At 43.2% G+C, this 16,834-nt stretch overlaps 1 protein-coding gene across 1 annotated transcript in view; it reads right to left on the reverse strand.

Moving 5' to 3' along the window:
• The window catches only part of STARD9 (StAR related lipid transfer domain containing 9), a 114,873-nt gene extending 98,410 nt beyond the window's left edge, over positions 1-16,463 (reverse strand). The window contains 3 exon segments of the mRNA XM_068992648.1: positions 9,489-9,605; positions 11,346-11,415; positions 16,417-16,463. Of these exon segments, the coding sequence (XP_068848749.1) occupies positions 9,489-9,605; positions 11,346-11,415; positions 16,417-16,463 (234 nt within the window).
• Between the last annotated feature and the right edge of the window lie 371 nt (positions 16,464-16,834).

Below are 16,834 nucleotides of genomic sequence, written 5' to 3' on the forward strand. Positions count from 1 at the left end.
CTGCACAGCTTGCGGAAACTCAGTTGCCTGACCAGAGATTCAACCTGTGCCCTCGGCAGTGAAAGCGCAGAGTACAAACCACTGGATGGCCAGGGAATTCTCTTCCATTTTCTCCTAATGGCAATGAAGACCAGCTTGTTCTAATTCTGCATAAGCTTAAAATAATCATGCTCCATACTTGCAAAGCACTATTGTCACCTGTCTTTCCTGTCTCCAGAGCAATGTTCTTTCATTAAATAATCACACACATGGCGTGCACTACACTGACAGTAGCTTTCCTCTTGGTTCCTACAGCCAGCCCTTTAATCATTTTGGGGTGTGTGGGGTTTTCCTCTGAAGCCTTTCCAGGTTCCTAACGTCCTTAAACTGGAGTCCAGGACTAGAGAATATGTTCACCAAAGAACCTATAACACATACATGCATGCATGCATGTCAACATACACACACTCACTGCCCTCCATCCTGGCCCCTGCCAGGGCTCTTTGAGGGTAAGCAATGGATGGTCTCTGTGTGTTGTGTGATGTTCAGCATATTGTGGACATGTAAACAACAACAAACACAATCACAGTGCTACTAGAATTTCAGTTTTGAATTTGGTAGTTGTGGGGAGGAAATCCCTGCTCACTCACACAATTTTTCATGTGGAAAAGCTACAGGCATTTTAGGCATTGTGTTTTAGCAAAACAACAAAAGCACTTTAAAATAAAGATTCCCAGGAGTATAGAAGCAATTACGTCCCACAAGGGCTGGGTGGTTTTTTGTTCCTGACTGGCTTTCTGTTGACTCAGTCTGCACTTGTTTTGACAGCTACTCACAGTCCTTGGTGGGTAAAGCTGAGCTAATGCTCTTCATGGAAATTTTTACAAACACATAATCACCCAAACACAATATGCTTGAGCAGAGGACTCCCGCTCCAACAGATGTTCCTGACCAGGAGGAATGGAGGGAAGTTAATTTTCCAAGTGGAGCATGCTGGTCCCAGAAGTGAGCACAACAAATTCAAAGAAGAGATTTTCAAATCTAGTTCAGGTCTTAGAAAGAAGCATGAGCCTTGCTTTTCTTGTGCTGTGATAGTGATAATCACAACCCAAGCCACAACACTCATGACCTCATTTACTCAACTTCTAGTTGCCAAGCCCTAGACTGAGTACGTCACATCATTATTTTTTTCCTCCTCACAGTAACTCCAGCTAAAAAACTAAGACTCAGAGAGGTTATCTGTTTGAAAAAAGCCAGCTAATAAGTGGCTGTGCCTGAATTCAAATCCAGTTCTAACTTCAAGAGTGCTCAGTCACACATAGTGTCTAACTCTTTGTGACCCTGTGGACTGTAGCCCACCAGGGTACTCTGTCCATGGTATTCTCCAGGCAAGAATACTGGAGTGGATTACCATGTCCTTCTCCAATACATTGAATGGGGGTACCCAAATCTGAAGTCTGCAAATGAATTCATCTCTAAGTAAGGTTATGGCAAAATCAACAAGACATGAATTGCCCTGATGGATAACACATTGATTGCTCAATCTCTTGGGAAATATGGCATCAATCTGCATGGAGGATACGATTCATGACATCTGTATGTTGGAAAATGTTTCAAAGAAGCAAGCAGCTTCCTGTGACCCTTTAAATTGTCTTCTCCATGAGGAGGAATGAAGAAAAAGACCACCCATTTTGTAGAAGGTGGAGATGCTGGCAACAGGGACGACGAGATCAACAGGCTTATTAGAAGGATGAACTAAGGTATCTACCATAATTATTTCTGCAATCTAGTCAGTTAACAAACAATGATTGCTTTCAAGTTGAAAAAAAAAATGGAATGCTGATGTCCATTACCCCACAATTCTGATGTCAAATCAGATAGTATAATCCCCTGCCAATCCCCATTCACCATAACCTTTTCTCTCTCTTTCCCATCATCCTCTCTCAATTTTCCTTCTCTTCCTTTTACTATATACCTCTTTTTATATTTTTATAAAAGAATATGAACTTTGCATTCAGATGATCCTGTGTTCAAATCCAAGACTCATTTTCTTGTTGTCTGACTTTGGGCAGATCATGTAATCTCTTTAAGCCTAAATTTCCCCAACTACTGAAAGAGGATAAAATCTTCTCCATTTCAAGTTATTGAAAGGGTGGAAACAGATAATACATAGAAAGAGAGAACCAGGTCACTAGTAGACTAACTGAGAATTGTCTAATGTTGAGAGTCAGTGAGGCTTGGTGGACACGACACACAATTTAGAGCCAGACTGTCTTGGGTTTGAATCCTTGCTTCACTACTTATTTACTGGCTAAGTGACTTAGGCAAGCCTTGTAACCTTTCATGCCTCAGTTTCCTTATCTATAAAACGGAGTTAAAACACATGTTTGATAGATTTTGGGGAAAGAGTCAAATGAAATGTTAAACATTTAGGATCTATAGATTATTAACAAGGAAGCTGCCTCTCAGCAGACCTTCTAGTTGACTTGCTCTCTACAGGCTCATATTTGTTGACACCTGATCTATGTGACATAGATTCCTGCAGGCAGTAATCCCTCAGAAGAAATGAAGTAGCCATCATGGTCAATGAAAGAGTCCGAAATGCAGTATTTGGATGCAATCTCAAAAACAACAGAATGATCTCTGTTCGTTTCCAAGGCAAACCATTCAATATTACAGTTATCCAAGTCTATGCCCCAACCAGTAATGCTGAAGAAGCTGAAGTTGAACGGTTCTATGAAAACCTCTAAGACCTTTTAGAATTAACACCCAAAAGAGATGTCATTTTCATTATAGGGGACTGGAATGCAAAAGTAGGAAGTCAAGAAACACCTGGAGTAACAGACAAATTTGGCCTTGGAATATGGAATGAAGCAGGGCAAAGACTAATAGAGTTTTGCCAAGAAAATGCACTGGTCATAGCAAACACCCTCTTCCAACAACACAAGAGAAGACTCTACACACGGATATCACCAGATGGTCAACACTGAAATCAGATTGATTATATTCTTTGCAGCCAAAAATGGAGAAGCTCTATATAGTCAACAAAAACAAGACCAGGAGCTGACTGTGGCTCAGATTATGAGCTCCTTATTACCAAATTCAGACTTAAATTGAAGAAAGTAGGGAAAACCGCTAGACCATTCAGGTATGACCTAAATCAAATCCCTTATGATTATACAGTGGAAGTGAGAAATAGATTTAAGGGACTAGATCTGATAGATAGAGTGCCTGATGAACTATGGACAGAGGTTCATGACTTTGTACAGGAGATAGGGATCAAGACCATCCCCATGGAAAAGAAATGCAAAAAAGCAAAATGGCTGCCTGGAGAGGCCTTACAAATAGCTATGAAAAGAAGAGAAGCAAAAAGCAAAGGAGAAAAGGAAAGATATAAGCATCTGAATGCAGAGTTCCAGAAAATAGCAAGAAGAGATAAGAAAGCCTTCTTCAGCGATCAGTGCAAAGAAATAGAGGAAAACAACAGAATGGGAAAGACTAGAGATCTCTTCAAGAACATTAGAGATATCAAGGGAATATTTCATGCAAAGATGGGCACAATAAAGGACAGAAATGGTATGGACCTAACAGAAGCAGAAGATATTAAGAGGAGGTTGCAAGAATACACAGAAGAACTGCACAAAAAAAATCTTCACGACCCAGATAATCACAATGGTGTGATCATTCATCTAGAGCCAGACATCCTGGAATGTGAAAGCTAGTGGAGGTGATGGAATTCCAGTTGAGCTATTTCAAATCCTGAAAGATGATGCTGTGAAAGTGCTGCACTCAATATGCCAGCAAATTTGGAAAACTCAGCAGTGGCCACAGGACTGGAAAAGGTCAGTTTTCATTCCAATCCCAAAGAAAGGCAACACAAAAGAATGCTCCAACTACTGCACAATTGCACTCATCTCACATGCTAGGAAAGTAATGCTCAAAATTCTCCAAGCCAGGCTTCAGCAATACGTGAACCGCGAACTCCCTGATGTTCAAGCTGGTTTTAGAAAAGGCAGAGGAACCAGACATCAAATTGCCAACATCCACTGGATCATGGAAAAAGCAAGAGAGTTCCAGAAAAACATCTATTTCTGCTTTATTGACTATGCCAAAGCCTTCGACTGTGCGGATCACAATAAACTGGAAAATTCTGAAAGAGATAGGAATACCAGACCACCTGACGTGCCTCTTAAGGAACCTATATGCAGGTCAGGAAGCAACAGTTAGAACTGGACATGGAACAACAGACTGGTTCCAAATAGGAAAAGGAGTACGCCAAGGCTGTATATTGTCACCCTACTTATTTAACTTATATGCAGAGTACATCATAAAAAACGCTGGACTGGAAGAAGCACAAGCTGGAATCAAGATTGCCAGGAGAAATATCAATAACTTCAGACATGCAGATGACACCACCACCCTTATGGCAGAAAGTGAAGAGGAACTAAAAAGCCTCTTGATGTAAGTGAAAGTGGAGAGTGAAAAAGTTGGCTTAAAAAAAAAAAAAGAAAGAAAAAGTTGGCTTAAAGCTCAGCATTCAGAAAATGAAGATCATGGCATCCGGTCCCATCACTTCATGGGAAATAGATGGGGAAACAGTGGAAACAGTGTCAGACTTTATTTTTTTGGGCTCCAAAATCACTGCAGATGGTGACTGCAGCCATGAAATTAAAAGACACTTACTCCTTGGAAGAAAAGTTATGACCAACCTAGATAGTATATTCAAAAGCAGAGACATTACTTTGCCGACTAAGGTCCGTCTAGTCAAGGCTATGGTTTTTCCTGTGGTCATGTATGGATGTGAGAGTTGGACTGTGAAGAAGGCTGAGCACCGAAGAATTGATGCTTTTGAACTGTGATGTTGGAGAAGACTCTTGAGAGTCCCTTGGACTGCAAGGAGATCCAACCAGTCCATTCTGAAGGAGATCAGCCCTGGGATTTCTTAGGAAGGAATGATGCTGAAGCTGAAACTCCAGTACTTTGGCCACCTCACATGAAGAGTTGATTCATTGGAAAAGACTCTGATGCTGGGAGGGATTGAGGGCAGGAGGAGAAGGGGACGACAGAGGATGAGATGGCTGGATGGCTTCACCGACTCGATGGACGTGAGTCTGAGTGAACTCCGAGAGTTGGTGATGGACAGGGAGCCCTGGCGTGCTGCAATTCATGGGGTCACAAACAGTCAGACACGACTGAGTAACTGAACTGAACTGAACTGTCTATGTGTTTAAGTGTGTCACCATTAAGGACTGGGAAGTGCTAAAGCACTAAGGAATTTTAATCTTGAACTTATTTTTTGAGATTGTAATATAGGCATAAAGAGAGGAGGTAGAATGATACAACACAATGCAAAGGCCACCAGAGCAAGCAAGGTTCTAGTCCTGCTTGGGCATTAACTGCCTGTATAAGCCTATGTTAGTTATACATTGTCTCTGGAACATAAGAGGGTTGGCCTAGAAGACGGGCGTTTTTTGAAAACATTTTTGATTGTCATAATTGGGACTACTACCAGCATCTAGAGAGTATAGGCCAGCGACACTGCTAAAGATTCTACAGTGCCCAGGACAGATTCCTCACAACAAAGAATTACACAGCCAGAATATTAATAGTGCTGAGGTTGGGAAAGCCTGGCCTGGATGACTACTAGGTTCCCTTCAAGCTCTAACACTCTAAAAGACCATGAGGAGGAGGCAGCATCAACACCAAATAGGTGACTTCTCATCAACTTCTATCATGCAATGGCTTATGATATTGCTCAAAAGCCCCCTAAGACCAGTAGGGAATATTTCAACACAGATATCTGTATATTTTGAAATCAGTGCTGTATTTCTGAGGGTGATGACAGTCCTTCCTTCATAAAATGAGGTACAGTCCTCCAGGGACTTGGTCCCTCACTCTTCAGAGTTAGAATCAATGTTTCCAAAGCCATAAGATTCCTTTGAGGCAAGAAAATTATTTACATGAGTCTGAATCAAGGTCAGATTACAAACTACAGCAGAGGTGAATCTCAAGTATTCAATACATCATGCTAAGTGAAGTAAGCCAGACTCAAGAGGCTACCTACTATTATATTACACTTTTACAGCATTATGAAGCAGATAAAACTGTAGGGAAGAAAACATTGCCAGGGGCTAGATGGTTAAGGAGAACAGTTTGACTACAATGAGGCATGGAAGATTTGGGGGAAGATACACTATTTTATATGGGCTTCCCCGGTGGCTCAGAGGTTAAAGTGTCTGCCTGGAATGTGGGAGACCGGGTTTGATCCCTGGGTCGGGAAGATCCCCTGGAGAAGGAAATGGCAACCCACTCCAGTACACTTGCCTGGAGAATCCCATGGAGGGAGCAGCCTGGTAGGCTACTAGTCCATGGGGTGGCAAAAAGTCGGACACGACTGAGCGACTTCACTCACTCACTCACACTATTTTATATACTTATTGTAGTGTAAGCTATACAACTATATGTGCTTGTCAAAACTCATAGAACTGTACACTCTACACTAAATGGTGACTTATATCAAAATTATACTTCAATAAGACTGGTCTCTCGCCACCCCCATCCCCCAAAATATGATCAGAAAGACAGTAGAAAGGATTGCTGTATTTTGGGAGGGGAAGAACCAGATGACATATAAACTCTTTCCTATGCCAAGTCCTATTTTATAACAATCTGCCTTTCCTAACCCTGGTGACCTCAGAGTCATACTGATTAAGGTTAAAAGTCTGGGCTCCAATTTCTGTCAGTGATGAGTCCCTCCAAACAAATCAGGTGGATCTGAGTGTTGACAACATTCTGGAAACTCTGGCCCTTCTCCAGCCTGTGACAGAGATTCCTTTCCTTCCCTCTCATATACTACCCAATGAATGCCTTAGACTTTTAGTAAACAAGCCAGAATAAATTTCAGGAGGCACTGGTTTTATCTCTCTGCACAGGCTTCCTGTTCAAATCCCATTTGATCTTTCCACTGAATTTCAAATCGGGCAACAGAAGAGGAATCACATTTATGAATTCCCCTCCTCTATGGGCTTCTGGGTTTCCACTAGATAATTTTTACACACTTAAGCTACATAAATACAAAATATGAGCCTCAAAACAAAATTATACCTATACACTGTATACTAAATGGTGATTTTTTTGTTTACATATACTTCCCAGATTATCCATCAAATGTTACACAAAATAGTTAATGTTTCTTATGTACAGAACAGTCCTAGGTATGCCATGGCCAAGAAGAACGGAAGGAGCCATTGGAATGCTCACTTTCTTCTAGAGACCACTGTCTTCGATGCCACAGATATAGTCACAACTGTGAACTGCTTTAGGAGTACCATCCTCTTATTTAAGAGTCAGTTCCTTTCCTGGCTCTTCTTGGATGATCTCGGTGGAACAATATGAACACTAGTAAACCAGTTACCTCATACATGCTTGAGTATTGGGATAAAAGTCCAGGGCCACAAGACAAGCCCGGATCTGCAAGAGCCCTCATCCTTCAAAGAGCAGAGAAGGCTTTATCGGAGCCAGGTAATACCCACACTGCACCTACTAAGCAACTTCACTTTCACTTTTCACTTTCATGCATTGGAGAAGGCAATGGCACCCCACTCCAGTGTTCTTGCCTGGAAAATCCCATGGACGAAGGAGCGTGGTAGGCAGTAGTCCATGGAGTTGCTAAGAGTTGGACACGACTAAGCGACTTCACTTTCACTTTTCACTTTCAGGCATTGGAGAAGGAAATGGCAACCCACTCCAGTGTTCTTGCCTGGAGAATCCCAGGGGCGGGGGAGCCTGGTGGGCTGCCGTCTATGGGGTCGCACAGAGTCGGACACGACTGAAGCGACTTAGCAGCAGCAGCAGCAGCTGCTAAGCATTTATGGCAAATAAATTGTGACTACAAAAGTGAGCTGCTCATATTACAACAGAAGGGACCAACAAAAATAACAAATCCCACAGTGGTCTAGGATCTTGTTTCCACATGGTCCCCTCAAAAGGGAAGGATGGGGAATTATACTTCCATGGTTTAGAACTATCCAATCATCTTCAGAAGTCTGCACTAGCAGAAAAATCAGTACCGGTAGACCTTGGAGATGTTACAGGTCTGGCTCCAGACCAGCACAATAAAGTGAATAATTGCAACAAAGGCAGTCACATGAATTTTTTGGTTTCCTAGTGCATACCAATGGAGAAGGCGATGGCACCCCACTCCAGTACTCTTGCCTCGAAAATCCTATGGATGGAGGAGCCTGGTAGGCTGCAGTCCATGGGGTCATGATAAGTCGGACATGACTGAGCAACTTCAATTTCACTTTTCATTTTCCACTTTCATGCATTGGAGAAGGAAATGGCAACCCACTCCAGTGTTCTTGCCTGGAGAATCCCAGGGATATGGGAGCCTGGTGGGCTGCTGTCTATGGGGTCACACAGAGTTGGACACAACTGAAGCAACTTAGCAGTGCATACCAAAGATATATTTACACATACTGCCATCTACTAAATGCAATAGCAGTATGTTTATAAACAATGAACAAATCTTAATTAGAAAATTCTTTAAGACTAAAAACTACTAACCATCATCTGAGCCTTCAGTGAGTCATAGTGGTGACATGACCAGAGATAACCACAAAAATGGAATAATAATTTAAAAATTTAAATATTATGAGAATTACCAAAATGTCACACAGAGACACAAAGTGAATAAATGCTATGAAAAATGGCACAGACAGACTTACTCATGCAGAGTTGCCACAAATAGTCAATTTGTAAATAATGCAGTATCTATTAGGTGCAATAAAACCAAATGTCATAAAAATGAGGTATGCCTATGCTGTCCTCTAAATCACTCAAACTTGATAAAATGGTTTCTTTAGCATAATTAGGGAAAGTTTCACAAAGGACTGAAATACTTAGCAGAAAACACACTTTGGCTTTTTATTCAAAGGCATATAGACTGATAGGCAATGGTTGTCTAGGGCTCCTCCCCAAATATATCCATTTTCAATACTTTTTTCTAAGAACATATGCCTCTAGCATTCTCTTTCTCATTTAAGAAAGGACATATGAAAAGCCAAAGATATCATTTTTCTAATTTGAGAAAGGACTAGGAAAGCTGCTAGGATAAGAGCTACTGTCTGTGGTCACAGAAGTGAATCAGGCAAGGCTTGCTGGCCATCACAGGGACCAAATGCATGACCTCTGACAGTGCTCCAACCAGGACAATGCTGCTGCTTCACAGAAACAGAAGTCCTATGTAGACCTCCTTGACCAGACCTTGGAAATCTGTGGGAAAGCTAAGCAGCAGGAAGGATGACCAACAGCGTTAGCCAGCAAAGGCTTGCCTCATCCTCTCAGTCCTCAGCAGATCTGCTGCAGACAATACTTCCCAAACCAAAACATCATTAGTTTCTGACCAACCTACCATAAGTAAGAAATAGCCAGGGCCCAGATTCCACATTAATTTCCCAATAATTATCCAGTTATAAAGACCTGGGGAAAGTGAAGGAAAATGACATTACCACATCCTGAGAGGCATACTGGGGATCCTCTGGGTTGACTGACCAGTAGCAGTAATCAAAGCCAAACGCCACAACCTTCTCCCGGGAGTCGCCAAAGCCATTAGGTCGACTGTCCACCTAAAATTAAACACAAGATCTAGTATCTTCTCTACTGTAATATCAGAATCAAACCAGAGGCACTTGATTCCTCTGCTTGTAGATGGAGATACCTGGACTGACCATGAGAACCTTTATGGTATCTACCTGAAAAGGGGGAAAAAAGTAACCTTTGTCTTCATCTTGTTAGGTACAATGAAGCAACAGAATTAAATGCCTATTATATTATCACACATCTACATATAAACCAGACCTGTGAGGCGTAAGACTGCTTGGGAGAAAAAAACCTCTCCTTCCCTCGGCCTCTTCTTACTAGCATTTCTTCTCTGAGTATTTCTATAGAATATACCAGTCGTGCATGAGTAATTCAGTCCCTGGGCCTGACAGGCTCTGTCAACCTAGAGCTCTCACAGAGGTCCCTGGGGTATCCACCCCCAGAAGGCATGTTGGACAGAAGAGCTGGGCCCAATCCAACTGCTCAGGGTAGAAGAGAGCAGCTTGGAAATTGTACCGACCTCCAGGTACTGGGGAGAGTGGCATTATTCACAGAAATGCCTATCTTACTACTTAATATTTAGATTCTGGACAGGGAGAAACAATCCCTTGAACTGGGTTCTAAAACCCACAGTAGAATGAGGCTGACAGAATGACGAAGAGATTCTGAGTGGATAACTGGACTCAGAAAAGAGGATAGCTGGCCAGCGAGGTGAGCAGGGGGCAGATTAGAGTGTGATCTTGGCCAAGATTTATTCTTAAGAACCAAAAATATAAGCTCTCAGAACAAAGCAGCTGAAGTGATTAGGCAACAGAGATATAAATAAGAGACAGGAGAGAGTGAAAGGTCTTTTGTCCCCGGGGAGCTCCTGTTGAAAGTCTGGCAGGTTTCTCTCTCAGCAGAGAGCTACTGATAAAAGGAAATGGATCACATCACAGGAGGAACACAAGAGTGGATGTGGCTGGGGGGACTGGGGTCCAGAAAACCCTCCTGCAAGGCAGCTTCCTCAGCTCTCAGGAATGTCAAGTACCACCTGCAAGCTGACTGCAGCGGCATTCACGTGGCTGGCTTCCCTGTCCTCCACTACTCAAGGCTCAGAAAGAAAGAATCCCTTCCACTTCCCCTGGCCTGGGAAAAGAAAAGAATGGGATGGAGGAAATAAGCCAGAGGAAGTAGTAAGGGTGGGGAAGGAAGTTGCCAGTGTCTGTCTAGTTGTGACTCAAAGATCAGTCAGATCTATGGAAGAGTATTTACAGCAAGACTTGGGCTAATGCCTGACTCTCTTCTGGGATCTAAAGTCTTTACTTGGCCTCACTGTGGCTAAAAATGAGTTCTGTATTAGCAGATGCATACTAAAACCCCTGTTAATGCTTCTCAATGAAATGATATTCAATAAGAAGATTGAGCCAATGTCTAATAGGAGGTCAGATAAGTTAAACACACGCACAAATTGTCCCCAAACATGATTTAAGCTGGCCATGTGTTTACTTTCAAAATATCTACTACTAACCAGTTTCCAAAATAGCTGTACCCCATTTGGTAGAACTTGGGTTGCAGTAACTACATCCCCAGAACTTCTTCCCTGTTATATTTTTATATTAGCTTTGTGGTTGGTCAAAGCTCTTCCCACAATTCTCCTTATATGCCCTTTCCTCTTCCACTCTCCCTCTCTAAATGCATTCACAGACACACCTTCACCCCAGAAGTCACTATAATTAATACTAGTTCTTTAGGGGAAAGAAAAAGGAAAACAATTTTAGGCTTACCTTTAAATTCCTGATTTTTGCCACTTTGCCATTAACTTCCACAATAATTTTTCCTCCTTCTTTGATCTCCCTAGAAGCAAGACACAAACCCAGATGAGAGGAAATATTGCTTTTTAAAATTAATCAGGAAAAGAGCAGCTGAGACCAGCACTATTGGGACAAAATGTTTCCTTACTGCTGTCTCCACAACTGGGGTGTCTGAAGCAGTCCCTGAGCTGGCAAGTTTCTCTGGATTGTTAGAATTCAGCTTGGGAACAGTGAAGAGTCACTGTTACTGGGTACCCTCTATGTGCTAAGCATTGTATTAAGTACAGTATATGCTATTCTTCATCCTATTCTATCCTCTTAACACATCCTCCTGACATAGCTTCCTGACAGATCTTTTTTTTTTAATAAATGGAAGACTAAGGGTGAGAAAAATTATTTAATTTGTCCAAGGTCACACAGCTAGCAGTGGCAGGGCCAGAATTTAAATCCAGATCTGTCTAACCACAAAGCCATATGCCTCAGAAATCAGGCTTGGGAAACCCTGAGAGTATCCTCAGCTCAGCACACAGCATGGCATCATTTCCCGTTTCCTCTGATATTTTGAGCATACATAAATAAGATGAAATATTTTATTTCATTATAAAATAATGAAAAAGGTTTCAGAGTCCTTTCTGTTGCGACCTGAGAACATATCTCCTAAATCCTTTCCTTATATTATCTTCTTAAGTCAGAATAACAGCCAAGATCCTTAAGGATCTTTCTAAATTGTAGTTATGTAGTAACACTTTTATCAACTAACGAACCCCTAAATTCACTTTAAGGGGCTTAATCCAAATGATTCATAAACCTGAAGCCCAAAATGAATGGAATACACTCCATTCTAGATATGAAATCTTTTTTCACAACATAGAGCTTTAGCTAAAGTGCTTAAGGTCAGAGACTTCCTGGTGGTCCAGAGGTTAGGAATCTGCCTTCCAATGCAGGGGGATGTGGGTTCCACCCCTGGTCTGGGAAGATTCCACGTGCCGTGGGGAAACTACTGAGCCCATGTGCCTCACTTAAGACCTGACACAACCAAATAAATATATATTTTAAAATAAAGTGCTCAAGGCCAGAATATTAACAGATGGGAGTTAACTCACTGGTATTTTCTACTACAGTGAAAACTATCAATTAAATTATTCCTGGCCTGGGACCTGAAAGTTGACAAAATATGTTCAGTGTCATTTTTATCTTCCCTCAGGGTTGCCAGGATGTGGCCTTGAGGACTTGGGGGGAGGGGATGGCAAGGGATACACAGTGAGACAGGGGTCTTTAGGTTAAGATTATTTTTGTAAACTAGTCAGTGCATTTGGAATAAAGTACTAGAAAAAAATTTCCTTCTCCCAGGTGATGGCATTCCTGTTACTTAAATTTCCTCAAGGCTCTGATGCTCTTTCTTTCATATTTCATACTCGACAGAACTTAAGGCAGTACGGATATACTTTGCCCCCCAGGATTATAAAACTGCATCCCCTGTCCCTAGCTCTCCTAAAGAAAATCTTTCAGTTTGGTGTTAAGATCATTTTTTTTCCCTTCTGCATTTAAAAATAGGTTTTATTTTCTCTTTTGCCACTGTAAAATACACAGGCTATAAGAAAATTGAGCAACAAAGTAAGGGGAAAAACTTTTACAAATCTATTTAATCTAATTTTTTTAAGTGAGCCCTTTCTTAAGGATTCACCTAGGACTCTAGCATAAATCAGCCAAAATAAAAAAGGGTCTTGAACTTGACCTCTTGACAAAAAGATATGACACTATAGTTGGTGAGATACCACCCCTTCCCTGCCTGGCCCACAGCCATTGGTAACCTAGTGGTTCCAATATATTCTAAAACAAAATGAAGACAAATTACAGTTGAGCAGAAGAGATAGAAAGAACACCAACCTCAACAGGGCAGCTGACTGCACAGAGTTCAAAGAAGTCTGCTGTGGCTACCACCACTTGCCTCTGGGGCCTGAATTCTACCAATAGGTATTCATTCCTTAGGATTAAAGGTTTTGCACAGGAATAAATCCTCAGTTACACACTGACTCCTAGGACAGTTTTTCAAAGTGTGGTCCACAGGCTTCACTCATTAGAATTACAGGAGGTGGTGGAGCTAGTTAATTTGAATTCCTCTTAACAAGTTGTATTATAACAAGCTCCCCAGGTGAACTGTATGTATCCTAGAATTTGAAAATCACTATCTTAGAAAATAGCCAAGCCATTTCCACTTGTTATCTACTCATTTATAAAATTTAAAAAGACAGCTAAGAACAAGGAGGAATAAAAATAGCTGTTAAAAATTATATAACTAGCACTTTATCAGACACTTAAAAGCATCCAGGCTCTGTTCTAAGTATTTTTAATGTATCCTTTCATTTAATCTTCACAAAAAAACCATTGAAGTAGTTATACTATTTCACAGATGTGAAAAGAAGAGCACATAAAGGGAATATAGTTCATGACAATTACCTTTTTGAAAGGGCAGTGGAAAGTGTTCTGGAGCCTACAGTATTGGCCAATATGTTCTGTCAATGATGAATGATTTGGGACAAACAAGCGGCAGCCTCTTACAGTGAGACACAGATTTTCTGATTATGGGAAACAACAGTGCGGTAAAAGGGAGCGCACTAAAACCGTTCTCTATATTATCATTTTATTGATGGTCTCTACTAGTCCTACTGAGCAAACAGGCATTTGAGAAAGAAGTGCAATTTTCCTGTAATCTCAGGAAGGAGCAGCTTGGTCTGGTGAATGGAATCTTGGCTCTACCTACTTTTAGATCTTTAACAAGACCATTTTCTCATCTGGAAAAATAAAAAAGGAAGCTTGAGCTCAAAGATTTATTTCCAAGTACCACATAAGATCCAATGACTTTGTTAACCGAATCTGTGCTGATTACTTTTTTGAAGGCTGGGACAAATCACATAATCAGTAAATAGCCTATGTTGAGATGAGCCTCAGCGAAGGTGGTGGAAATTAACAAACCCTGGAATACAGTGTGGTGAGAAGAGGGGAATAGTTTGGACTTCTTAGCTGGGGTCATGCTAGGTTTATTCATCCCGGCTCCCGAATCTTCAGCAGGCTATAATCCTCTCATATCTGGGTAACTGCAGTCTTGCCCTTCTACCCCTTGCTGCTCAAGGCTCTTAACCTGAGCTAAAAGTTAATAAGCTTTTCAGACTTCCCTGGTGGTCGGTGGTTGAGAACTCACCTGCCAATGCAGGCGATGCAGGTTCGATTCCTGGTTCAGGAAGATTCAACAGGCTGCGGAGGAACTAAGCCTGTGCACCACAACTACTGAACCTGCGCTCTAGAGCCCATGCTCCAAAACATAATAAACCATCTCCATGAGAAACCCACTGGCTGCAACTAGAGAAAGCCCACACACAACAGTGAAGACCCAGGATAGCCAAAATAATAATAAATAAAATTTAGTTTAAAATTAATAAGCTTTTGTGCCCTTCTTTTCCCTTCACTTTTGTTTGACATGTCATTCTCTACTGTGGCTGCCAAACTCTTGCCAACTCTTCATTGTAGCATGTGGGATCTAGCTCCAGACCAGGGACTGAACTCAAACCCCTTGCATTAGGAATGCAAGGTCTTAGCCACTGGACCACCAGTGAAGTTCCCATTGCACCACTTCTGTCTTTTCCTACTTTTTTGTCCCTTTCCCTTATCACACTGCTCTCATTATTCAGTCAACTGTATGACTTTTCAAGCCAAGCACCTCCATTCAGGACAAGCACAGACTCTGCTGTGCTGTGTGCTGTGCTTAATCGCTCAGCGACCTCTGTCCAACTCTTCGTGACCCCATGGACTGTAGCCCACCAGGCTCCTCTGTCCGTGGGATTCTCAAGGCAAGAATACTGGAGTGAGTTGCCATGCCCTCCTCAAGGGGATCTTCCCAACCCAAGGATCAAACCCCAGTCTCCCACACTGCAGGCAGATTCTTTACCAAATGAGCCACCAGGGAAGCCCTCCTCCTGCTAGAACCAAATTTTGTTCTGAGAGACAATGTCTTTTTCTGACTGCTCTGTCCAATTTTCTCGCCATCTTGTGTCCTGGAAAATTTTAAACCTCCCAAATAGTTCCAATATGTGCCTTCAGGTCCCAAACCACATTCTGCCAGGTTTATCTCCTACCACTCACCTCCCTCCACACAGCCTCTCCTCAAAAGCCCGAAACTTTTCTGTTTCCTAAGAGCCTAAGTCTTTGCTCTGTGTTCTCACAGAATGCTCTCTACACCTTCTCCTCCACCTGTCAGCAAACCAACTCTTTCAAAAGTGTTTGCGTTCAAACACCAAGCCTTCTGTGAAGCCTCCCATGACTTTCCAAACATGTGAGTGGAAAAATCAGTAAGAAGGGAAAGAAATTATGGACCCTGAATGCCTCAACAGCTGAGGAGTGTAGGATCAGATTCTCGCATGGAAAAAAAAAAAAACACAACAACGGGAACTGGCTACGCTGAGGGAAGGGCTTAGAATGACTTCCCCCTACTTCACACTTTTGAAGTCGCCCACAGAACGAAACCACGATCTCTCTGAGCCTCAATTTCCCTCTTACGCCTTACAACCTGCTTTCCTCCACTTCTTCACAGAGAAACCCATGTGCACGCAGAAACTCACGATTCTCCCTCAGTCCTTACAAGTACTCCAGAGCCACCAAGAAGAGACAGTAGACAGCCGACCCCTCTCCCCACTTAGAGACGCTTCCCAGTCCTCAGCGTATCCAGAGAGAAAGGCTCAACCTGTGCATCAAAACTTGAGCCGCGGGCGGTCCCTCAAAACTCCTGCCGGGACACAGGGACTCCGGGGACACGGACAGGACAGCCCATCCCGAGGCTTTCCACTAAGTGCTCCCCGCCAGGGCACTAATCGAAAACCCAACCCAAGTCAGGCCTTGTCCCGGCCAGGCCTTTACGGTTTCCGGACGCTGGCCCCTTGGGCCACTTTGTGTCTGATTTCTCCGCGCCAGACTCACTGAAGGGAGAGGCGGGGATTCCGCCTTCCTTTCAGCTCACTTGACGCCTCAGGCGCCCCCTCCCGCCCAGACTCACCTCTTGCTGAGGGGCCGGACCCTCACCGCCACCCGCACGTTGGCCATCCGTCAGCCACGGCTCAGACCCCGCAGGTCTGCCCAGCTGCAGCATCCCCGAACCCAGCCCCAAGTCAAGACAAGCCCCAGGCCAGCCCCAACCTGGGCCCTGCCCCGCCTGCCCCACGCGCCTCGCAGGACAACCCCGCCCATATGCGGGCCGACGCCTGGCCGGGGTGGTGCCTGCCGAGCCTCGGCCAATCCTGAGCTGGGTGGGCGGGAGGACGCCCAGGCCGCCCCGCCTCGCTCCGCCCACGCGCCTCACAGGACTGCCTCTCCCACAAGCGGGCAGGAAGCCCAGACAAGCCTGAGGAGCCTGGACCAATCCTGAGCCTGGCGGTCGGGGTGGTGTAGATCCTGGGTGGGTAAGGCTGGCTCCC

Source organism: Capricornis sumatraensis, chromosome 2 (assembly GCF_032405125.1).
Source record: "Capricornis sumatraensis isolate serow.1 chromosome 2, serow.2, whole genome shotgun sequence".
NCBI classification, from domain to species: Eukaryota; Metazoa; Chordata; class Mammalia; order Artiodactyla; family Bovidae; genus Capricornis; species Capricornis sumatraensis.